The sequence below is a fragment of the Mytilus trossulus genome, chromosome 8 (assembly GCF_036588685.1).
Source record: "Mytilus trossulus isolate FHL-02 chromosome 8, PNRI_Mtr1.1.1.hap1, whole genome shotgun sequence".
Classification (NCBI taxonomy): Eukaryota; Metazoa; Mollusca; class Bivalvia; order Mytilida; family Mytilidae; genus Mytilus; species Mytilus trossulus.
In genome coordinates, this window is record NC_086380.1 from 21,906,815 (window position 1) to 21,933,410 (window position 26,596).

The 26,596-nt window shown below is 33.3% G+C and overlaps 2 protein-coding genes across 22 annotated transcripts; both read left to right on the plus strand.

Annotated features, from left to right (window-relative positions):
- Positions 1-4,951: 4,951 nt before the first annotated feature.
- LOC134680699 (uncharacterized) lies at positions 4,952-9,218 on the plus strand. The gene is made up of 2 exons (XM_063539866.1): positions 4,952-5,701; positions 7,981-9,218. Exons 1-2 carry the CDS (start codon positions 5,092-5,094, stop codon positions 9,030-9,032), a joined length of 1,662 nt encoding a protein of 553 aa, XP_063395936.1. The 5' UTR covers positions 4,952-5,091; the 3' UTR covers positions 9,033-9,218.
- A 3,436-nt stretch (positions 9,219-12,654) lies between these two features.
- LOC134680700 (cysteine-rich motor neuron 1 protein-like) lies at positions 12,655-24,066 on the plus strand. 21 transcript variants are annotated; one of them, XM_063539867.1, is made up of 17 exons: positions 12,655-12,857; positions 13,898-13,916; positions 14,994-15,086; positions 15,613-15,705; positions 16,311-16,403; positions 16,994-17,086; positions 17,277-17,369; positions 18,291-18,383; positions 18,586-18,678; positions 19,119-19,211; positions 19,417-19,509; positions 19,710-19,802; positions 20,317-20,409; positions 20,980-21,072; positions 21,349-21,441; positions 23,100-23,192; positions 23,955-24,066. In XM_063539867.1, exons 1-17 carry the CDS (start codon positions 12,810-12,812, stop codon positions 23,984-23,986), a joined length of 1,401 nt encoding a protein of 466 aa, XP_063395937.1. In that variant the 5' UTR covers positions 12,655-12,809; the 3' UTR covers positions 23,987-24,066. The 21 variants fall into 21 exon arrangements, with proteins under 21 accessions (XP_063395937.1, XP_063395954.1, XP_063395953.1 ...); XM_063539876.1 differs by lacking the exon at positions 14,994-15,086 and having other exon boundaries at positions 12,731-12,857; XM_063539874.1 differs by lacking the exon at positions 19,710-19,802 and having other exon boundaries at positions 12,732-12,857.
- Positions 24,067-26,596: the final 2,530 nt, after the last annotated feature.

Below are 26,596 nucleotides of genomic sequence, written 5' to 3' on the forward strand. Positions count from 1 at the left end.
AAGTGTATACTATGGCAATAAACAGCTGATTGTTTTGTTATTTTTTGTGTGTGGGTCTATTCAGCTTGCAAGAAATCCAGCTCAAAATGGAGTTAGGTTATACTGGCAGTGACGTGCGAGATTTTGTTATGTGTTGAAGGCCTTTCTGTTACTTTGAGACAAAGAGCTGTATAAATAGCGCTGTTCCTGTGTTTTTTCTGTTTTTGATGTGCATGTACTATTTTGATTCACGGAAATATACCCAATATCATTTTTATCTATTACAAGAGCTTGCTATTTAAAGTTTCTCTTTATTTAAACATATTTATTCATAGCTAATTAGGAAACAGGTTATTGCAACTTATGTTAACCCCTCTACACTTTGCTGGTGCGAATCCCACTTGTAGCGGCAGTAGCCTGCTCTTTTTCGAAATCTACAAGGGTGTCTTTTATGTGCAAGATATATTGCTTTCTCTTAACACGGGTCAGTCATTTATCTTCCCCTTCCGATGGACTATTATCGTGCCATACTCGCAAATGGTGTCAAGAGCGAGCCAAAAAATTGGTCCCTGAAATTTTCTCCCCGCAACAGGGATCGAACCAGGAACCTTTTTGTTTGTAGTCTAATGCGCTTTCCACTTTCCCACGGCTCTCTTTATCTATTATAGTTTTCACGAGCGTAAACATCACGAGTACAAATCGCAATTCAATGGTAATCACTTTTCTAAGGAGTCGACCATTTTATTTTGTTGATCTTGCCTTGTTTGTTAATTTTTACTTTAAAATTGGATGATCACACAGTCAGTTATATTGTATCCTTCTCATGTACATTTTTTAACCCGGTAATGTATGAAAATTGTAGATTATTTGAATTATTGACTGGTGTTTACTGTAACTTATTTGACGATTCTATGGTGGTTAGTTTTATTGGTGGAGAATGCCAAAGTGTCTGGACAGAACAACCGATCTTGGTAGGAATAATGACAATCCTAGTTAGTGTCTGGACAGAACAACCGACCTTGGTAGGAATACTGACAATCCTAGTTAGTGTCTGGACAGAACAACCGACCTTGGTAGGAATACTGACAATCCTAGTTAGTGTCTGGACAGAACAACCGACCTTCAATAGGAATACTGACAATCCAAGTTAGTGTATGGACAGAACAAGCGACCTTCAATAGAAATACTGAAAATCCAAGTTAGTGTCTGGACAGAACAACCGACCTTGGTAGGAATACTGACAATCCTAGTTAGTGTCTGGACAGAACAACCGACCTTGGTACGAATACTGACAATCCTAGTTAGTATACAATTAAAAAAAAAGATATCTTTTAAAATACACTCTTATATTTTAATACTTGTTTTCTATAATTAAGAATATCCTAATAATACTTGAAAAGCGATCTGTATTTTGACTCGGCTAACAAAACAGCCAAAACTGGGGTAGTGGTTAAACGTAGATACTACTTGGTCATTCTCAAAATGAAATAAATAAATTCTATTTTACTCAAGCACATCCGATATAGATAGTAAGCATTTATAACATTGGCCGGATTCAACTTATTACGGTCTCTGCTGAACAGTTACCCTTCCGGAGCACCTGAGATTACCCACCAGTTTTTTATGGAGTTCGTGTTGCTTAGTTTTTAGTTTTCTATGCTGTGTCTTGTGTTCTCTTATTTGTGTCAGTTTAATTTCGGTATATGTTCAAAAGACCAAGCCAGATTATCGCTTGATTATAATTGTATTTCTCAAGTCTTCTCATGGTACTGAAAGACAATTCTGTGATTGCTTCGGCAACCCAATCACAATGCTGGTTCCGTAAACGAAAAGAGTATAATAGTTTCCGGAATGTAGTATAGCTACAAAGTGACTATTATCATATTTGTATTTTAATTTTTAATTTATCTTATTACTTCACTTCTATTCATAATAGATTCATCATATTTTTATTTTTGTCAAATTTTCGATGTGTACACAGTTTTTTTTTTTTAATTTTTTAGATAAGAAGTGTTTATATGATTAACAGTAACAAAAGTTTTTAAATAGAATATTTTGATATTAAATTATTATTCTTAAATTTTGATTCCAGTTAGATATATTTTAATCAGAGCCGGCTAAATAGCAAATTTGGTATTTTGCCGGTGCCGGTCAAATAGCAAATTTTCTATTTTGCTGGTGCCGGTCAAACAGCCACTGCCTTTAGAAATCGTGGGCCTGTTTATAGCTTCTGTTCGGTGTGAGCCAAGGCTCTGTGTTGAAGGTTATACTTTGACTTATAATTGTTTACTTTTTTATATATATATTATGACTTTGATAGCGAGTTGGTGGCACTCATACCTCACCTTCTTATTTATATTGACCATTCCACATTATCATGTGCCTATCTCAAGTCAGGAATATGTACATGTAGTTAAGTAGTTGTTATGAGTTCGTATTTGTCGTTCGTAAATTATTTTGTTATGAATGATGCCATTTGTTTATCCATTGTTGTTTTAAGCAGACTATAGACTTTATTTTTTTAGTAGTTTTAGTGGCTTTAAACTAGATGGCAGTAGCTGTACTCTCAGGAATGTACTGAGTGCCTTTTTTTTGTTGAGATGTACAAGTACCCGACCACGTCCACTCGTATTTATATTGTTATCCATCGAGTGAGTTAAGCCTTTTTCAACTAATTTTTATAGTTCGTTCTTATGTTGTACTGTTACACCACTGTCCAAGGTTATGGGAGGCTTGGGATCCAGCTAACATGTTTAACCCCGCCATATTATGTATGTATGTGCCTGTCCCAATTCAGGAGCCTGTAATTCAGTGGTTGTCGTTTGTTTATGTGTTACATATTTGTTTTCCGTTCATGTTTTGGTACATTAAGCTACACACAACTATTTCTGCAAGTAAAGCTTTATGTTTGTTTGTCATTAAGATGTGTCATTATACCTTACAAATAGAGATTTGTTTTGTGTTTATCAAAATGATAATTGGTTTCTGTATTGAGTAATCATGTCTAAAATTAAAGGTACTTAGACACCTCACAGTTTGTATATGATACAATTTCACCGAATATGACTCAAAATACGTCATTACCATGAGTTAAACGAAAGTTCTGACTTAGACAAGTTGGGCAAAAATAGCACCTAAATGTAGAGCAATCATGTTTTATAATCGAATAAGTGTCCAATGTTACTAAAAATTAAAGTTCCACGTGTTAGTTAACTTACAATTGTCTTTTATTAATTTATTACAGCATGATTGCTACTTTATTTATAATGACCCAGATGTGTCAGCAATGATGATTTTTAAAAATTGTGAAAATCTAAAGAATCATTGACAGACGGCGTATGCCATTTATTTAATGGCAATAGCTCATATTTTGGGTCGTTGTTTAAACTTATTGTATGTAAGACGATACATTATAATTGTAATGCTCAAATCTGCAACATGAAGTTTACATATCATTTTTAACCCTTTTTTACACACGAAATTTGAATGTTTCTTACACTTACAAACCCGGGAAAGGTATTTGTTACCTTATGTACAAAACTTCAAACAAATATAAGGCTTGGATATCTCTTTTTCTTATATTTTTTTCAAATTCGTATAGTATTTTATTCTAAATGCTAACCGTTTATATTGTTTAGTAAATTTTTTATTTGTTTAACCGATTAAATTTAAAAACATATTTATTAGAGAAAAGAAATTATGGAACGAAAGCCGTTGCAGAACAAACAATAGCATTAATTGTTTGGCTATATATTAACCATGTACAATGTAGCCTTAGGCTCATCTTCCATGTTTTTATAATAAAAATTCGGACAACGCAGAGGAACAGGTGTTTTAATCATTTAAATACGCACTGCTAGGTACATGAACCACGATCCCGGTTCGAAATCTGATAAAATAAACATGTACGAAATAGAAATCTAATAAAAACATACTTGTCTTTTTGAAATGATCATTTGTTTATTATCTGCGCGGCAATCTTACCACAGATGTCAAACAAAAACGCAAGGTTACAAAAAAAATCTAAGTTAGCTTAAATTTATCATAAATAAGTAGAATGAAGATCGATGCAATATTCTAAAGTATACATTGAGAATTGAAGTTAACATACATGTACATGACCTAATTATCGTTTTTGTTCAAATGGTTGACATTTAATTAATGTCAATATTTCGATAAACCCCATCTCTCATTTTTCCACTCACATATACGACATATTCCCTCGAGCATATTTCTATAAAAGATTACTTCCAGTTAGATTATGGTTACAAGAGCGCAATTATTCGTAATGCATGTTCCATAGGGTACCACTAGTGTTCCGTATTTTTTTTCCTCGAAGACTACACAAACGAGAGAAAAACGGGTAGCAGTTCCTGTTATTAGAAACGCCAGTGTTCGATACAACTAAATAAAAGATAGGGTCATACTGCTCAAATTGACTTAAAATGCAGTTAAAAAAAATCGTTTACTGTTTTCGCTTAATGAAAAAGGCATATTTTTAATGGCTCCGACGTACAGAAATGTAAGATATTTTCTAAACTTCGTAAAATGTGAATATGATTTTCGGCAATTTGTAAACCTAATTTGATAAGCTTTCATATAAAAGTACATTTGTAATTCCAATCCTGTATCAACCAATCAGAAGCCGTATATGATTCTATTCTGAGAACCATCTTATAATTGCGCTCTTGTAACCTCTAGTATTATTTGACTGCTTGATATTCGCATTATCTTTGCACTTATCAATGTTCATGATGTGTATTCCTTATTAAAAGCAAGTCATTTATCTGTATTGTTAAAGCCGTCACAGTCATAGAAGTACAAAATGTAGTTGAAATAATAATGATGAAATCCTTTTATATTGGTTATTTATATAGGTTCACCTTAATAAATTGGTTTTATACAAACAAAACTATTTTTCACGCGTGCACCTTATGGTGCCTCATGCATGAAGAGTGAAGTCATATAGCACGTGACCGATGCCATTATTAATTTGCAATGGAGTAGTGTGGTCGATTCTATATAGACTAAACTCTATATCATTTCATTTTCATTCATGATTAACTTTATACACAAAATTCATATTTACTGGACTATCAATATCTTTCAACAATGAGTAGTCGAAAGCGACCAGCGCGACATGATCCAAATGATCCAATGCATTGGACCAAAGAACAGTATGTTACCCATTTAAAAAGTATGGGGATTACAGTGAAATCTACTTGGAGATTAGACATGATTCGACAATTGTATTTTGTCAATCAAAAGGACTTAGCAAGTTCAACAGAAAGTGGTCAAAATGGTTCTACGGAATCAAGTAATACAGATGAAGTGACAGTTGCTGCCGAAAATCAACCTAACGTGGACACTGATCAACCAGTAAATGAAAACAATACAATGTCACAAACAGCAGACATGCTAAAGGATTCTACTTCCGCACTAAAGTCGGCAAATGAAGCTATGTCGGCTATGTCATCTATGGTTGTAGGACTTCTAGCCAATAAAGATGCTTCATCAAACAGTAGTCTGCAGAATCTAAAGTCAAACTATGACTTTGCCTCGGCATATCAAGCCACATACGGACACATGACCCCAATCTCTTCTGTAAATGCGGAACAAACCTTCCAAAGACAAGTTGACACTTCTAAAGGGATTGTTTTTGCAGAGGACCTACCAAAAATGGACTACGTGTCTACTTCTTTAAGAAAGCAAATTCTAGAAGGTAAGGATATAAACCTTTCTCTTTTATTGTACCCAAAAAATGAGGTTCCCCAAACACGCACTGTCGTTTCTGAAGGGCTAACTGTAGAGTTATCTGCTCCTAAGGATCCTCGTCTAGAGAAAACATTGACCCTTGATGAGTTCAATAAGGCCTTCAGGAAGTTTAGGAATATTATCTGTAAAGTATATCCTCAACGGCGAGATGAATTAGATCAGTACGAGGCCGATATAAATGATATAGCCTATAACTATGGACAAAGATTTTACAAATACCACAAATTGTTTTCGGCTAAGGCCGCCACTGCTATTATTGAACATAATATTGCAATTAACTGGGGAAAGGTAGACGACCGTCTATTACATCTAGTTATGAATGGGTTACAAAGTAGAGAATGTGAACTACGTGGAGATTACGACCACACAACGAAATTCTGCCAAAAACAAGTTTATCAAGAAACTCCTCCTTGCGCCCCACAAGCCACGACGAACGGTCGTGTTGTAGATAAATCAAAAGATAGGCATGGGAGAAATATCATTCAAGCAGAGGGTCTTGACCTTTGTAATAATTTCAATTATGGAACATGCAAATGGAAAGAATGCAAGTTTACACATGCGTGTATCAAGTGTAAAAGTAGAGGTCACGGTTTCAAGACATGTGGTAACAACAAGGATACCAGTGCTAGTAATCAAAACAAAACTGCTGATAAGCCGAACGTTAAAACATCTAGGTGACTCGATATGAATGATGATTATCTATTTTCTTGCATCAATGTAAATAACCTTGAAAAAGAATTAGCAAAACATCCGGATAGAAATTTTGTAAAATATTTATTAGACGGTATAACAAACGGTTTTGATACCATGGTGTCGAAAACAGAATTACCAACAGTTGAATGTAAAAATCTACAATCAGCTTTCCGAAATCCAGACAGCGTTGATATTATAATTAAACAAGAGGTCGATAAAGGTTATCTAGTTGGGCCATTCAAAAAGCTCCCTTTTGATAGGTATCGTGTGAGCCCAATAGGTATAGTGGAAGGCAAATATTCAGGAAAAAAGAGGTTAATAGTTGATCTGTCGTCTCCACATGAAAGTCAAGATCATTTTAGTATTAACGATTTAATCGATAAAGAGCAATGCTCGCTGTCATACGTTAAAATAGATGATGCAATCAACGCAATTAAAGAATTCGGACGATTATCAATACTAAATAAGGCGGACATTGCCGATGCATTCAAGCAATTAGGGATCAAAAGGGATCAGCATCATTTATACTGTATTAAATGGAGAAATTTATATTACTATTATGTGCGTCTTTGTTTTGGCTCACGATCATCACCTAAAATATTTGACAACTTGTCAGTGGCAATTTGTTGGATAGCCAAGAACAATTACAATATTCCAGTTATACTTCATCTGCTTGATGATTTTTTAACTGTTCAAGCATCAGACACTTCAGGAGATAGAACTATGGCACTTATCACTTTAATTTTTAATAGATTGAATATACCATTATCTAAGAAAAAGACTGTAGGTCCAAATACCACACTAGAGTATCTCGGAATTATTTTAGATACAGATAAGATGGAAGCTAGACTTCCACAAGATAAAGTTGAACGCATTATTTATTTCATTGGAACATTTCTACGTCGACGTTCTATTAAAAAACGAGAACTTTTACAACTCTTGGGACATTTCAATTTTGCCGCAAGAGTTATTATACCTGGACGGACTTTTGTAACTTATCTCATTAACCTATCGACTAAAGTTAACAATCTCAATTACTATGTTACACTGTCAGCCGAATGTCGAGATGATTTAAAGATGTGGTATATTTTTCTTAAGCAGTGGAACTGCGTCTCCTTTTTCTATGATACTTTCACTACCAATTCAGCGGATTTCGAATTGTTTACAGATGCTGCTTCAACACTTGGCTTTGGAGGTTACTTCATGGGACATTGGTTTTGTAGTTCTTGGCCACCAGAGTTACAAAATATACTTGATTCTGATATGTCTATGGCTTTCCGAGAATTGTATCCAATTGTAGTGGCGGCAGTACTTTGGGGCAAACTTTGGACGAGAAAACGAATAGTTTTTCATTGTGATAATGAATCTACTGTTAATATTATAAACAAGGGACGCTCCAAAGTGCAAGATATTATGAAACTAATGCGTAAACTCACTTGGTTAGCTGCAATTAACAATTTTACATTTTCAAGTAAGCATATCCCTGGTGTTAAAAATGTGATTGCAGATTCACTTTCTCGATTTGATTTTCAGACGTTCCGGAAAGAAGCGCCGGAAGCAGATGCACAAGCCATGATTTGTCCGCACTTCTCACTCGTAATGTGGAATTGACTAATAGTGTAAGTTGTTTACTCAAAACTTCAATAGCTCCCAGAACACGTACGCAGTATGAGTGTGGGTATTCTGCCTATGCAACCTTTTTACGAATGACTGGAGTGATTTGGCTTATTTCAGACATGCCTCCGTTAACTGAAGAATCTCTTATTCATTTCGCTACGCATTGTTTTAAAAACTTGCACTTGAAATGTTCTACTATTAAAATGTATATATGTGGAATACGATATAAATACTTAGAGAATGGGAAGACTTCAATATTTAGCGGCAGTTCTGATAAACTTTATCGACTCGATGCGTTATATAGAGGAATAAAGAAAAATGAGAAAAAATCAACAAAACCTAGACTGCCAATTACCTTCACGGTACTCAAGGACATTTGTCAGTTGTTGAGGAAAGGGTATTATACTCCGTATGTAGACATTCTTCTGGAAGCAGCGTGTGTCACGGCATATTTTGGATTTCTCCGATGTGGGGAATTTACAGTATTACATTCGTTTGATTCAGAATGCAATGTGAGTATCGAAGATATCCGATTCCTTAAGGATAAAGTTACCTTTCATTTGAAAGCTTCGAAAACAGACCCATTCCGTGAAGGTGTTGACATTCATTTATTTGCGTCGGGAGTTTCTGTTTGTCCAGTCTTATCTCTGGAACGTTACATGGACTATCGTTCTAGGAAATTCAAAGATAGTAAATCACAAGACGCTTTCTTTGTGATGGAAAATAGGAAAGCTTTAACACGAAACTACTTCATTTCTTCTCTAAAGATTATACTTGCCGTACTTGGATACAACTCAGACTTATATAATGGTCACAGCTTTCGCATTGGAGCAAGTACCACAGCAGGTTCAAAAATTGAAGATCACCTTATTCAGACACTCGGACGGTGGAGTTCACAGTGTTATACTCGCTATATCAGAACATCTTTATCAACGATACAGCAAGCTCAACAAGCATTACTCGAATGAAGATTTAGTGTTTATTGTACATAGGAATATTTCAATCGCATACGTTTTTATCTTGATTTAATATTGTAAGTGCCTTAGAGTATATATAGACTGTTTCATTACCACATATCAGTTCATCGTGTTTATGAGGTCAACACAACGACATCAATTGCGTTTTTAATCAGTGTTTCAGGGGCATAATAATCCCCATTGTTTAATCTGATAGTGGTTTTAAGTGTGTTTCGATAGTGTTGGGGCATAATAATCCCCATATTATGTAAATATATTGATGTTTCATTGTCTTCATTTATTATGTGTATATTAATTGCTAAGCATATACATTTGTTTATAATTGCTATCAGTGACGTACCATTTTCAATGAATGAGACAAGGGTTAAACATTTAAACCAGTTATAGCAGTATGACAGTTCCCGATTTGTGTTGATATTTGAACTTACTAATTAACTATGTAGATAAAGCTCTTGAGAGATAAAGAACATTATAGTATAGCAGATGCTGAGAACATTATGATCAGAGTTCATTGACATGTTTATGAAAGTTATGTTAAGGTCAAGCAGAACATTTGATTTCATCAAGTCGTAATATTTCTTCTCACGACCCGCTGAGATAGACAGTAGTTAATCAGAACACTTGTGCTTATCACTATAAAATTTCCATGTTTTCCAGCACGCTGGAGTTACATACTGATAAACGATTAGTGATGGACGTTTTAATTGCTATTCATCTATTCGCATCTGATATTAAGTTCATTTGTATATCATTCACATATTCAGATATATTAATATAGTAACAAATCTTTGTTCAAAGATACTGTAAATTCAGAATTGATGCGTGCATTTATCATTGCGATTTTAGAAAATCTGTAGAATACAAAGTATCATCTATTAATGCGAGAGTTCATCACTGCCATACGCACTCAGTAAATTTGAATTTACAGTAATCATCTTCATTTGGGGTTCAGTTGTCTCCTTTAAAAACCAGTCATCAACTGTATTTTGGCATATTTTCGTTATTATTAACTCAATTTCCCCAAATTTGATGCAGAGTTATTGATGTATAAGTTGCTTGTCACAGTTAATGGGACTTATAGCAGTAATTTGGTTAAATTTTAAATAGACCAGACACGTGCTAAAAGTTTCCGGACACTAACTAACAACAGATCCCTGTTCTAAGTCAGTCCTGATGTCAGTCCATGCATGGACTTCTTTCACTGACGTTTTTGATCTACATGCTTGTAGTCATAAACAAGAACAGGTCCATCAGTAAGTTCAAGCATGAACTTAAAGTTAGTGTCCTAGCGTATCAGAAGTTCAAGCATGAACTCAGATCTTCCGATTGATATGATTCTCAAGCTTGGGAATTAATCAATCACTGTGACAACAACCGAGACGGCTAAACGCCAAATGATGTTTATTTTATTGTATGTATATCATGTAGTATGTATCTTAGTTTATTATATCTTAATAAATATATATTCTATGTTTTGTTGTGTATAAATGGTTATTTATATAGGTTCACCTTAATAAATTGGTTTTATACACACAAAACTATTTTTCACGCGTGCACCTTATGGTGCCTCATGCATGAAGAGTGAAGTCATATAGCACGTGACCGATGCCATTATTAATTTGCAATGGAGTAGTGTGGTCGATTCTATATAGACTAACCACCACCTTCCCCACCACCACCATTGTTTCATTATATTTAGAAATCTATAATGTACTATTAAACTGCTGTCTCGGTATATAATATCTTTTAGATCGCATATTTTCGTTATTATTAACTCAATTTCCCCAAATTTGATGCAGAGTTATTGATGTATAAGTTGCTTGTCACAGTTAATGGGACTTATAGCAGTAATTTGGTTAAATTTTAAATAGACCAGACACGTGCTAAAAGTTTCCGGACACTAACTAACAACAGATCCCTGTTCTAAGTCAGTCCATGCATGGACTTCTTTCACTGACGTTTTTGATCTACATGCTTGTAGTCATAAACAAGAACAGGTCCATCAGTAAGTTCAAGCATGAACTTAAAGTTAGTGTCCTAGCGTATCAGAAGTTCAAGCATGAACTCAGATCTTCCGATTGATATGATTCTCAAGCTTGGGAATTAATCAATCACTGTGACAACAACCGAGACGGCTAAACGCCAAATGATGTTTATTTTATTGTATGTATATCATGTAGTATGTATCTTAGTTTATTATATCTTAATAAATATATATTCTATGTTTTGTTGTGTATAAAACGCGTATATACGTAAAACCCGGAGATCAAATGGTTCTGCTAAGGAAAATTCAGAGAGCTACAATGTAACATACCTCGTGGTTTCGTGAGACAAAATCAGCATTTAAATTGTACCAGCTATCCACATAAAACCAAGTCACAAAGATGTGAACTGCATGGTAGAGCACTGCACGACCTCCAGTAAGCAAAACTCATAGTATAATTGTTCATACTTTAGTTCTTTGGTAATTTTTTTTTAAAATTTTGTAGTGCATTTACTAATTTTGTATCATCGATGCATAACCAATAACCTTTATGATCTATATTATCTATAATTTCTGTACTTTCATATACTCCTGTTCTGTAATGGAAAAGTGTTTTAAGGTGGGTCATATAAAAGGTTTCTTTTATTTTTCTGTAATTACAAAAAATGCATTATTTTAATGATGGAAAAAATATTCCATGTGTGCTTGCCTCCTACTTTTGTGTCTTTCTGAAGTTCTAATTGAAAGAATAGAATTAATAAATTATATATACGGTTTAACTCTTGCTCCCCCTTAAAAAAAATAAACCACCCGCTACCTCTAAATTTCTTGTAAATTAAAAAAGTGCTTGGATAACATTATGTACATTGAACTTTTACTTCTTAACCAAACGTGAAATATACCATACATTTTCATTATTTGCCTATCCATAATCAAGAGCCTGGCTGTATAATCAAGGGGTTGTTGTTGGCTGCTGTCTGTTAAATTTTATTTTTGTTTATTGTTTTTAGCATACGTCCGGACCTTAGGGAGCTACCATTTGATTTTTATCGGGGGGCTAGGATGAAATTTGAAAAAATAGGTAGGACAGGAGTTTTGAGTAAAAAAAAAGGCAGGATGAGTTACTTGGTAAAAAAAAAGGCAGGATGACAATTTGTGTAAAAAAAAGTCAGGACCGAATAGAGTGAAAAAAATAGGCAGGACAGAGATAACAACTAAAAAAAAAGGCAGAACAAAATATTTCATCCTACCCCCCACCCACCCCATGAAAATCAAATGGTAGCTCCCTTATTGTTCTCTGTTGGCTTGTTTCGCATTTGGCGTGTCTAAGTCTTATAAATTGCTGTGTACTGATAATAACTATTATGATAATAAAAAAATAGTCAAATGAATCATTTAGAATATTATCCTATTTTCGAAAAAGAATAAACAGCAGAATTCAGATATTTTTAGCAGAATGATGTTCTGGAATTTCTTGAATTAGGAAAATCTTAATTGAAATAAAAATTATGTTTAAATTAATATAACAATAATTTATATTTAATAGTGAGTGTTTTCGACAGCAGTTATCTGGAAGGTTTACACATAGGTGATGGTAGTGTGTAGGATTGTGGTCCCTAGGCTACAAAATGGACGTAAAGACTATAATGAGATAATACAGCATGCGATATATCGGTGCGATAATCTTGTCCATACGTACGGTCAGTTTGTTTTATTGCTAACCATCTGTTACGGTTACTATAAAACCGTATTGGTGTAAGAATTAAATTATAACTAGAATCATCATGTGTCGATACATTCTACTACTCGTCGTTGCTGTCATCGGAATTCAGGTAAACATTCGATATTTATTTTCAATTGTAAAAATATTTTTTACTAGAACTTTTTATTTTTTTACATTGTTATGTTCAATTTACTTGCCTGGCTTTAAAAAGTGTTATGCCATTCTTCTCGGTAAAAAACGATGGTGTGTAACTCCTCTTTTTTCGATCAATATTGAAACGTATTTTATTGCGGATTTTTTTTTTTTTAATTTTTACAACACGATCCGAAAGGAAGCATGTAAAGCGAGCCATCGATTCTAATGAAATTAAAACCAAGTATTTCTATATCTACAGATACAAATAAAAACTCTGTTGTTTCCTTCAATGAGTAATATTTGTGATTATATGATTATCTTCATTCGAAGTTTGGTAAATTGTCAAAGCCTTTTCATTAAGGCAGCAACCATTTGATTTTCTAGGGGGGGGGTATGGATTTTTTTCTGACAAACTATTTTTTTAATTCTAGCATTACATATAGTGGCAGCTAAGGGTTAAAGAAACATTTTTTTTTCTCAGGGTCAAAAACAAATTGTTTTTTCTCCAAAAACTGGAAACAATTTCTTTTTCTCCAAAAATATCCATAGCCCTTACCCCCCTCCCCCCCCAGAAAATCAAATGGTTGCTGCCTTAGCGTCCGTTTTGTTTCTTTTTAAACGATCTTGAAATATTCCCTTGCATAAATGCAGGTTTTGTCTGAAATTTATGTATATGAAATCCTCGAATTTCTTCTCTTAAGTTCCGAAAATAAAAATATTTCAAATAAAATTGTTAATACTAGCCCTCCAGTATCTAGTTTAACTATACTACACGCACTCAATCTGATCAGATATTATAAGAAATTCATATTACATTGACAAAATGGTTATGTTACTATTGGACTAATATCAACATTGTTTATGTTGTGATATCAAGATATAAACTGGTTCTTCGAATCAAATAAGATTTTTTGATATAAGATATTCAGCATGTATGATTGCATTGCTCATTATCCCATGAAAGGAAGTTGTTTAAAAAAAATCTAATTTATATTTTTCGTTTTCTTTTTTTAGGCTAGATCACCACCAATAAGTAAGTAAAGTTATATTAATTTTTCATTTGAAATATTACGTGTTTTGAAATTAATGAAAGCAGTAACTAACAAAATCTTTTTAATTGACACTATTGGCATCATAAAATACTATAAATACTTTCAAAACGAAAAGCTGTATCAATGATAAAACTCAAAGGGTGTGCCCGAATTTCACTGAATATTGATTTGATTTTGATTTTTTGTGTTTTAACGCAACTGTTTAGCATCGCTTCTAGGCTGTTTCGTGGCGATGGTTTAGGTGGTGAAAATCAGAGTGCCAGAGAATACCACCGAACTTAGATAGGAAAACTGACAATTCTAGTCTATCAAGATTGTAGTCGAATGCAACCGCACGAGCGGAGTTCGAACTCACAACCCGAGCGTTGCCTGACTAGTGATTAGTAACTACTTAGACCTATCGGCCACCGAGTCCCCTCCCCCTCCTTCACTGAAAATTGAAAATTCTAGACTAACTATTATGCTTTAAAGGCATAAGATACAGTTTTGATCCGTATTTAAATTTTGATGAATATTTGTATATAGGCTATTTATTACCTGATTAAATCAATCAATTCATGTGCTACTTTTCGAGTAAATTGAGGTCCAAATTTCAGATATGTCCTCAAAATATGAGTTGTGGACGTATTTTTCTTTTCGATAGAAATACATAACTTTTTTTGTTTTAATAGATAAACACGATCTGTTTTCTGTTAAATTATTTATAATGTATGTGTTATATAAATATTGCATAAATTTGTACATTTTATTTTTACAAATAACTCAAATTTATCAAATGTTCATAAATGTAGGAAAAACATCATTTTTTGCTGTATATTAATCAAATTAAAAAAAAAATGCATTATTTACGTTTTCATGAAAATTGGTACACATAATCTTCATACGTAATCAAACCAAATGCCATTTTACAAAAAAGGGTCCATGAACTCGTTTTCAAGTTAAATCAGTTTGAAAGATGAAAATTAGCCGAAACCTGCGTCTTTTCACGTTAGCAACATCATTACCTCCCCTGTAACTGTATCGTATGCCCTTAATATCAAATATGCTTAATATTGTAGCCCACTGTCCTGATGCTATGTGTAAAATGTACTGTGAAAATGGATTTAAAGTCGGCGCTGATGGATGCGAGATATGTGAATGCAACCAGCCATGTAAGTCATTCAATCAGCTAAATTATTACCTATTCAAAATAAGTGTTTCTGTTTTTAAATGTAGTCACTGAAATTGAACAATAATTAATAAGATTCGCATGATAAAATGATGTCCGAGATTACTCGTCCAACGGCTGTTTTGACAGACAAGCTTGGACCGGACTAGATAAAATGAAATGTAATATAATTTTCAAATTTTCAAATAGTTTCAATAATCACGATGATACTAAATTATAATACAAAGCAGTTCTTCTGCCCACGCTTCGCTTTCCAGAACTGAAAACACTGCATTCTACTTTCGTATTCACTTAAACGACCTTTCGGGCTCTTTGGGGTTTTTGTTAATCATACTAATCTTCAAAATTTTCAAAGCAGAGATATCATTAGTTGATACAAAATGTAACAGAACAGACAGTAGGAAAAAGTGTGATGACTTACTTATAAGCGAGGCTTGGAAACATGATGTGTATTTAATAAAGTTGGATGTTATTATATCAAATTCAGAAGTTATACTTTATTATTACAGCATATTGTTCCGATGTGACATGTCTTATGTACTGTGAATATGGATTTGCAACCGATGCTGATGGTTGCGAGATATGTAAATGCAACAAGCCACGTAAGTCTATACAATTAGCTTAAATATTTTATAAGACACATTAACCATATACATGCTAATAAAAGTACTTTAAATTCCGTTAACATTGATGACATTTATATCTTACAAACAAATGTATCACCATATACATATTGAACAGTAGTTTAATAAAATGATACCGACACTGGTTGCAACCTATTAATTTATATAAATCTATATTAGGATTGTATGCCAATAGAAACTCAAAAATTCAAACAGTACTCACGCATTGCTTTAGCAATAAATGATGAGAATTCTGACCAAACAGGGATATTTATGTTACATGCCATGCACACGGTACACACGTAAAATTATTTGTTACCTGTCAGACGCGCATTTCGTCTACAAAAGACTCATCAGTGACGCTCGAATCCAAAAACGTTAAAAGACAAAATAACTTACAGTTGCATACTGTTGTCACTGTCTAAGTGTAATGTAAACTGTCAGAAAAAAAAACTGTTCGCAACGGGTTCCAAGGCACCTTCTGATACGCTACTGCCGAAGGAAACAAGACATGTTAACTGACAGAAATAAGACAAAGTTTTAAAAATACTTAAACAATTATAATATATGTTTTGATATTACAGCCCACTGTTCCGATGTCACATGTAATTTGTACTGTGAGAATGGGTTTCAAACTGGTGATGATGGATGCGAGATATGTAAATGCAACCAGCCATGTAAGTCTCTCAGCCAAATTATTTCATATTCAATTTTAGCGTTTTTGTCGGTAGAAAATTAAATTAGTGAATTGAAATTTCAATTGACAAAAGAGAGGCAAAAGATACCAGAGGGACAGTCGAACTCATAGATCGAAAATAAACTGACAACGCCATTGTTAAAAACAGAAAAAGACTAACAGACTAACAGACAAATAATAGTTCACAAAACACAACATAGAAAAACTAAACACTAAGCTACAATAACCCCACAAAAAAACTGGGGGTGATATCAGACGCTTAGGAAAACAAGATTTGCATGATAAAACGAAATTTTCAAATTAAAAAATTGTATCAATAATCACGAATACGTTGCTACTCAATATGATTTAAACGCAGTCCATCTGTCCATGCTTTGCTTACCACTACTGAAAACGCCCTATTTTACTTTCTTTATAAATAACCTTTTGGGGTTCATCTGTCCAAGCTTCGCGTACCAGAACTGAAAACATTTCATTTTAATTTCTGTTTAAACGACCTTTCGGGTTTTTTTGTTAACATACACATCTTACAAAAAGCTGAATCAATGAAGGAATGCTTTAATTTTACAGCCCACTGTTCTGATGTTACGTGTTATATGTACTGTGATAATGGCTTTAAAGTTGGTGCTGATGGTTGCGAGAAGTGTGAATGCAACAAGCCATGTAAGTCATACAATTATATCTAAATTGTTTATTATTCGACATAGTTTTTATTCTGTTTTGTTTAATAGTCTCAAAACTATATATCGATGTGATATTTGCAAATATAATAAGCAACGTGTCTTTAAAAATTAAACACCACTATAAAAGCAAAGTTGGATTTCACTCAGGAGTTATGCTTTAAATATTGCAGCTCGTTGTTCCGATGCGATGTGTTATATGAACTGTGAACATGGGTTTGAAATTGGTGCCGATGGCTGTGAGATATGTAAATGTAACAAACCACGTAAGTCAATACAAACAGCTTAAACATTGCATGACATACATTTATAAGCTTTAAAAAGTACATTAAATTCCGTTGACAGTTTTCATCCTTTACATTGAACATTATTTAGTGAAATGGTACCGACAGTTGTTGCACCTGCTAAATTGATATGTATCTATATGAAAGAAGGACCGAAGATACCAAAGGAACATCCAAACTCATAGATTTAAAACAATAAATTGACAACGTCATGGCTACAAAAGAAAAACAGACAAACAAACAAACCGCACTACACAAAACACAACATATATACATTTTCGAACTTATTATATGTGCAAGAGCTTGCATGCAGCTTCTGCTACTTTGTGTCAAGTATTGTGACATCAGACTTTGTTTTTAATTGACATTATCTACATGAAAGGTTGGAAATTGTCAACATTATCTTATCAAACAACTGTCAAATATCGTTTTATCCCGGCTTCTCCTGAGTGTTTTCCAAATTATCGTTATGCTGTTAATACTTTTGTATTTGATAGACAGTTGATGTATTTTCCTTTTGGATGAAAAAGATAAACAATCTCCTTTTAGTAATTCTTTCAATTACTCTGTCATACTTTTGACAGCTACTCTGTTATTACGCTCGACTCTCAATACTACACATCAACACAATCTAATTTACCTCGAGTTCCCATCTTTATTCAAAGTGCCTCTTAGATTCATGATCTACATAATCTAAATGTTTTTTTAAATATTTATTAATTTTAACATCTGAATTGCATGTCCTGTCATTGATATAAAATAAAAAACGTATCAACAGTTACGTCACATTCATTGAAAAATAAAAGGGTATTAAATAGACAAAAAGGGAAACCTTAAATAAAAATGATAAAAAATGACATGGAATTATAACAAAACCAATAAATAAATGTTTTCGTATTTCAGCCCACTGTTCCGATGCCATGTGTTATATGCACTGTGAAAACGGATTTAAAATCGGCGCTGACGGATGTGAGATATGCGAATGCAACAAGCCATGTAAGTCGTTTTAATCGGCTTAATTATTCACATTCAACATACATCTTTTGTGGATTGTTCAATACAGTGAACTTCAATATAACGTTACGTGAAGAGTTGATCTCTATCAAATGAACTGTTATTATTGTTTCAAATGAAAAAGCTGTTTTACTTATTACTATTTTACTATGTCAAAATCAGGCGTTATATTTTAATATTACAGCCCATTGTTCCGATGCGATGTGTTATATGAACTGTGAAAATGGGTTTGAAATTGGTGCTGATGGGTGCGAAATATGTCGATGCAAAAAACCATGTAAGTCATAACAACAGCCAAATCATATTCAATAGAAGTGTTTGTATTCTTATTAGCAGTCACTGAGTTTGAACTTTAATTGACAAGATTAAATGAATTGTTAAGTAATTATCAACAGGAAACATTTTGTCAATAATTACTAGTATCGTATTACTAAATATTATTACAACGCAGTCTATTTGTTCATGATTCGTGATATAAAAAAAAACTAAAAACGCGCCATTCTACTTTCTGTTTCAACGATTTTCGAGGTCCTAAGGTTTTTTGGTTTATTATGCACACCTTCAAAAATTTGGAGGCAGAGATATCATTGGTTGGTATCAAATTTATCAGAACAGAAGGAAGGATAGATAATTGTAAGCGAAGTTTGGAAACATGATCAGTATTTTATAAGTTGAGTGTTTCTATATCAATTCAGAAGTAATACTTTAATATTACAGCCCACTGTTCCGATGTGATGTGTACTATGTACTGTGAAAACGGATTTAAAGTCGGTACTGATGGATGTGAGATATGTGAATGCAACCAGCCATGTAAGTCTTAGGAATATGCTTACTCATATAAATTCAACATAAATATAAGTGTCGTTTTAATACAGTGAACTTTAACCTATTGTTACGTGGAGAGTTGATCTCTATTAGATGAACTGTTATTATTTTTTCCATTAGAAAATTTAAACTGTTTTACTTATTACTATTTTAATGTATCCAAATCAGGCATTATGTTTTAATATTACAGCCCATTGTTCTGATGTGATGTGTGCTATGTACTGTGAAAACGGATTTAAAGTCGGCGCTGACGGATGTGAGATATGCGAATGCAACAAGCCATGTAAGTCTTTAGAATAGGCTTAATTATTCACATTCAACCATATTTTGTGTATTGTTCAATACAGTGACCTTTAACATATATTTACGTGGAGAGTTGATCTCTGTCAAATGAACTGTAGATATTGTTTCCATTAAAAAAAAACTGTTTTACTTATTACTGTTTTACTATATCAAAATCAGGCGAATGTTTTACTATTGCAGCTCATTGTTCCGATGCGATGTGCTACATGAACTGTGAAAATGGGTTTGAAATTGGTGCTGATGGGTGCGAGATATGTCAATGCAAAAAACCATGTAAGTCAAACCAACAGCCAAATTATTTCATATTCAATAGAAGTGTTTTTATTTTTTAAAAACAGTCACTGAGTTTGAACTTCAATCGTCAAACTTAAACCAAATGTTCTGTAATTTTCAAAGAAAAAATTGTATAAATAACCATGGTGTTACTAGTTATCAAATGTGTTACTAAATATGTGTACAGCATAGTCCAGCTGTCCACGCTGCGCTTACTAGAACCGAAAACACTCCATTCTTCATGGTATTTAGACGACTTTCGGGTCTTAAGACTTTTTGATAATGCTGCACACCTTCGAAAATTTAAAGGCAAGTATAGCATTTGTTTTTATCAAATTTATCACAACAGAAAAAAAGGAAGAAGTGTTGTTTGATACATGTACTTGTAAACGAAGCTAAGAAACATTGATTGATTGTTGGTTGCTTAACGTCCAGTGGCAAAAATTTCACTGATCTGTATTAAATAAGTTGAGTGTTTCTATATCCATTCAGAAGTAATACTTTATAATTACAGCCCATTGTTCCGATGCGATGTGTTATATGAACTGTGAACATGGGTTTGAAATTAGTGCTGATGGCTGCGAGATATGTAAATGTAACAAACCACGTAAGTCAATACAAACAGCTTAAACATTTCATTAGATACATTTATATGCTTTCATCCATTAACGTTTATGGCTTCCCTATCCTACATACAAAGGTATTCACATTATCTTATTAAACATGTTTTTTATTTACAAAAATGGTACAGTCACTTGCTGCACCTCCTAAAGTTATATGCATCTACATAAGCATTGCACGATCATGGAAAAACGTAATCCAAAGCAGTAATAACGATTTGTTTTAGCCATAAAAGAAGAGAATTCAGCTGAGCAAAAAGGATATTGTGTTCCATGGCAAAAGTACACTTGTAAAAATGCATTGTAAACTGTGAAAAATAAAGACTATCCACAAAGAGTTCAAGGACACTTTCTGTATCACATACACCTGCATGAAATGTCAAAGAACAATGCAAACTTTCAGAAATGAACTGGTCACAAAGGTTTCCAGGGAATCTTCCTTCTTACTTAAAACTACATGCTGATGTCGGTGAAAACAAGATACATGTATGTTAAATGTCAGAAATCAGATAAAGGTGTAAGAAAACTGAAACGTTATATATGTTTTGATATTACAGCTCACTGTCCCGATGCTATGTGTGAAATGTACTGTGAAAACGGATTTAAAGTCGGACCTGATGGATGTGAGATATGTGAATGCAACAAGCCATGTAAGTCTTACACTCTATTATTTCCTATCAATCTTGTGTGTTTTATTTTTTGTTAAATGTGGTAATCTCAAATTTTGTTTTAATGGACACAATTGTATAACGATTTCGACCTAATCTAACAATTCAATTGTCAAGTATCGTTTCATCTCAGCTTCCTCTTAGAGTTTTCGATTCAGCTGTATGTCTTTTTGACTAATTCTAAGACAACGGTTTAGTCCTATTAATACATGTAGAAATGATCACGATTAAATGAAATGTGATGCTTTATAATTACAGCCCATTGTTCCGATGCGATGTGTTATATGAACTGTGAACATGGTTTTGAAATTGGTGCTGATGGCTGCGAGATATGTAAATGCAACAAGCCACGTAAGTCTATACAATTAGCTTAATCATTTCGTTTCATACATAGTGGTTTATCCTTTGTTGAGTAGCCTATAACTTTGTTTTTATTGACACCATATGATGTCGTTTTCGACCTAATCTAACAATAATTCAACGGTACTATACTATCCAATTGCGGTTTCTACTTAGTGCTATTCGACGGAACTATGTGTCATATCCAATTATTCCACGACCACGGATTAATAACTGATCAATAAAATTGAGAAAGGAAATGGTGAATATGTCAAAGCGACAACCACCCGACCATAGAGCAAACAACAGCCCAAGGCAACCAATGGGTCTTCAATGTAGCGAGAATTCCCTCACCCGTAGGTGTCCTTCAGCTGGCCCCTAAAATATGCATAATAGTACAGTGATAATGGACGTCATACTAAACTCCGAATTATACACAAGAAACTAAAATTAAAAATCACACAAGACTAACAAAGGCCAGAGGCTCCTGACTTGGGACAGGCGCAAAATTGCGGCGGGGTTAAACATGTTTATGAGATCTCAACCCTCCCCCTACACCTCTAGCCAATGTAGAAAAGTAAAAGAATAACAATACGCACATTAAAATTCAGTTCAAGAGAAGTCCGAGTCCGATGTCAAAAGATGTAACAAAAGAAAATAAATAAAATGACAATAATACATAAATAACAACAGAACTACTAGCAGTTAACTGACACATGCCAGCTCCAGACCTCAATTAAACTGATTGAAAGATTATGTCTTCATCATATGAATATCAGGTACAATCCCTCCCGTTAGGGGTTTAGTATCATACTATCATAAAATATATGAGAAGAACATAACCCGTGTCATGCCAACAACTGTTTTTTTTAGAAATAAATGTGTTTAGTTCCGATGCATAGACCCTATCAGTGAATCAATGTTAAAGCCAAAATATGCAATCTTTAATGACCTGGCAACAGTATCGTAACTATATCCCCTTTAAGTAAGTCTATTTAAAGATTTTGTTAGTTTCTGATGAGAATACTGACATTGTTGTGCTTTATAAAGAATGTTTCCATAAAAATTTGAATGTGAAATACCTGAACGTATAAGATGTCTGCATGTTGAGTTATATTTACGAATTATTTCCTTATACCGGTGATAAAATTTAGTAAATGTTTTGACAAGTTTGTGATATCGAAAACCCTGGTGTAATAATTTTTCAGTAATACATAAATTTCTCTCGTTAAAATCTAATACGTTGTTACATACACGAGCGAATCGTACACGTTGAGATATATAAACACCATAAGATGGTGACAAGGGAACGTCGCCATCTAAAAATGGATAATTAACAATAGGAAACGAAAAATCATCTCTTTTATCATAAATGTTTGTATAAAAAAATCAAAAACTAATCATTTAAATAGTGTTTTACCTCTTTGGATGTTATAGACAAAAAGACTATTATAAATCGTTCTGTCAGTGCCGTTAATTTAAATTTTCGTCTTCATATTACAATTAAACACAATCTAATCAATGTGTTTCGGACTCAAGTCTTCTTCTTTACATATCAATTAATTGGTTCATACCATTAGAGTTAATGATACTTAGACAAAAATGTATATTAAATGCAAACAGTATAAATTGCTGTACAAAACTCTGAAACATATACTTTTTCATTTCAGCCCATTGTTCCGATGTGACTTGCAATTTATACTGTGAATATGGATACAAAGTTGGTTCTGATGGATGTGAGAAATGTAAATGCAACAAGCGACGTAAGTCTTTATTTAAGTTAGGTTGGTGGGAACTGCTTACTTTTGTGTAGAACCTGATTGCCTACTCAATATTCAGAATAGTTCGGTTTTGATTTCTATATTTCTGCGTAGTGTTTTGTGGACTGTTGCACTTAAGTCGTACAAATATATGCCCAACAGTAATATAGAAAGTTTAGAATTTTCTCTTTTTGTTCAATGAATATTTCTATATATCTGTCATTTCTTAGTCTTGTATGTTTTTTAAAAGTTGAGATAGACGATATATATCATGTTTTGTTGCGAAAGATATCTAGATTTGAAAAAAACAATAAATCGATCATGTAGATTGCTTACTTTGGCTTGGTCGTCTGTTATTTATTTAAATTGAGTTATGGTCTATAAAAATTTTAAAAGTTTTATCAATGGTATTTATAGATAGACAGGCAGAAAAAGATTCACACTGATCACAGCTTTTAAACAAATTGAAATGATACTGTTAATACTTTTGAATACTAGTATATTAATGGAACACAAGATATGTTAGAGGTGAAAATAAATCAGAAAGAGCCTTTCAATTTATGTATAAATATGAATGCTACATGCACACACATTGATTTGCTATACATGATTGCCGTGATTCAAATAATTTATTCGTAAATGTTCGCGAAATTGTTTTTGCCATATGATTTTCCTGTATCCATTGGTTACCTTCTATTGCTAATCAATGTATGTTGTTTTTTTAATACTTTGATCTCTTCTCTCAACTCTAACCTTATGTTTCAGCTCGAGTTGTTTCACGCTCAGGACGAAGATAAACAAGATGTACAGCAACTGCCAACGTATACTTGCGGATATAATTTTACAAATAAATCTTAATATACTGTTAACATTCATACTTGTATGACTTTTGTATCTCTTTCAATGGTCCATCATTCCTGTACAATGCATTGTATGACACACACACACACACTTCTTGCGATAATTCATTATATTCATTGTATGACACAGACACACACACCTCTTGCGATAATTCATTATATTCATTGTATGACACACACACACACACCTCTTGCGATAATTCATTATATTCATTGTATGACACACACACACACCTCTTGCGATAATTCATTATATTCATTGTATGACACACACACACACACACCTCTTGCGATAATTCATTATATTCGTTGTATGACACACACACACACCTCTTGCAATAATTCATTATATTCATTGTATGACACACACACACACCTCTTGCGATAATTCATCATATTCATTGTATGACACACACACACACACACCCCTTGCAATAATTCATTATATTCATTGTATGACACACATACACATCTCTTGCGATAATTCATTGTATGACACACACACACACACACCTCTTGCGATAATTCATTTTATTCATTGTATGACACACACACACACCTCTTGTGATAAATCATTATATTTATTGTATGAAACACACACACACCTCTTGCAATAATTCATTATATTCATTGTATGACACACACACACCTCTTGCGATAATTCATCATATTCAGTGTATGGCACACACACACACCCCTTGCAATAATTCATTATATTCATTGTATGACACACATACACACCTCTTGCGATAATTCATTATATTCATTGTATGACACACACACACACACACCTCTTGCAATAATTCATTATATTCATTGTATGACACACACACACACACACCTCTTGCAATAGTTCATTATATTCATTGTATGACACACACACACACACACACACCTCTTGCAATAATTCATTATATTCATTGTATGACCCACATACACACCTCTCGCGATAATTCATTATATTCATTGAAAATTTTATTTTTTAATATAACAACACACGAACATTTATATATCAAAGAGACAAAACGAAACAGCTTGAGATAGGATGCCAAAAAATGGTCTTCTGATCTCAAAGAAACCTCATTACAAGTAAAACTCTATGAGATTTATCATTATAACATGATGCGATCATTTATAGATTGACGCTTATGAAAATGCATGCATTGTTCAAATATTTACAGAGAACATGCGTTATATAAACAGAATTATAGTGTTGCATATTCACTGGCTTCATGACAAATTTTGTCGTTTTGTAAAAGATAGATCTTATATATCTCTTTGGAACAAATCAATTATACAAATCACAGTCCCTTTGTAACAAATGAATCAACGTCCCCTATAATTAAAAAGTATTTTTGAATAAACTATGAAATATACAAAAATTCAGGTGCGAATTAGTTTTTCTTGAGATGTGCTAGTTGTTTTTTAACAAATTAAAAAATTCCCAATATGACTATACGTCAGCTTGAACAAATGGAAATCGAATGCAAGCTTGAACTTTGTAGACTATCATGATGCATTGCATGAATTTTCTATTATTTCCTATACATATCAATCTCAGTCCTCGAAAAGAAAGATTTATAATAAACAAGTTTTACATTTTGATTTTAACGAACGCAACCTATGTATTACTGGTAAATTATTAAACTAGGGATATCGTTACTATAAATTACTTAAAACCTTTACTAAATTTTTCCATAGGTATAAAGATTTGGTTTTGAAGTTTGGTTGTACCTGTAGAAAACTCATTTGTAACGGGATAGCACATCCTCATTTTTACAGAAATGTTCTTAACCGTGCACGGAAATGGAGATGATCCATGTTAACTTATCGCTCCTTTAAATAAACTTATTCTAAAAGGTTACCTATTCAACACTGGAAGAAGATCATTGAATATTGTTTTTATTGGTATAAATATTGATTTTGTTATCAGTAGATTAAAAGCAAACTAAATATTACTAGTACATGTATGTTATATACATATTCATAGGTCTACAATCTGTCGATACCTGTAACTTTGCATTGCACAAGAGCATGTTTTTCTCTGGCTGTTTATCACGCCTTTACACTAAATCCATTGGATGTTGGATGTGTACGGATTGATGCATTTTTATAAGTTGTTAGTGGCTTTGAACTAGCTGTCAGATAACTGTGAGTACTCTCAGATCTGTTCATTGTGTCTTTTTGTGTCGGAATGTATAAGTACCGGCCACGTCCACTTGTATTATTTGTCTATCTGGTGAGTTAAGCCTTTCTCAACTGCTTTTTATAGTTCGTTCTTATGTTGTACTGTTATACTGTCCGAGGTTAGAGGCAGGGTTGTGATCCCGCAAACATGTTTAACCCCGCCACATTATTCATGTGTTTGCCTGTCCCAAGTCAGGAGCCTGTAATTCAGTGGTTGTCGTTTGTTTCTGTGTTACATATTTGTTTTTCGTTCATTTTTAACATAAATAAGGCCGTTTGTTTTCTCGTTTGAATTGTTTTACTTTGTCTTATCGGGGCCTTTTGTAGCTGACTATGCGGTATGGGCTTTGCTGATTGCTG

Excerpts from the sequence above, each read along its gene's own strand:
- LOC134680699 (XM_063539866.1), top strand. The coding sequence starts at position 5,092 with ATGAGTAGTCGAAAGCGACCAGCGCGACATGATCCAAATGATCCAATG. Across the intron at positions 5,702-7,980 it reads AAGAAAGCAAATTCTAGAAG|ACGTTCCGGAAAGAAGCGCC; the intron begins GTAAGGATATAA and ends TTTGATTTTCAG.
- LOC134680700 (XM_063539867.1), top strand. The coding sequence starts at position 12,810 with ATGTGTCGATACATTCTACTACTCGTCGTTGCTGTCATCGGAATTCAG. Across the intron at positions 19,510-19,709 it reads ATGCGAATGCAACAAGCCAT|CTCATTGTTCCGATGCGATG; the intron begins GTAAGTCTTTAG and ends TTACTATTGCAG. Across the intron at positions 20,410-20,979 it reads ATGTAAATGTAACAAACCAC|CTCACTGTCCCGATGCTATG; the intron begins GTAAGTCAATAC and ends TTGATATTACAG.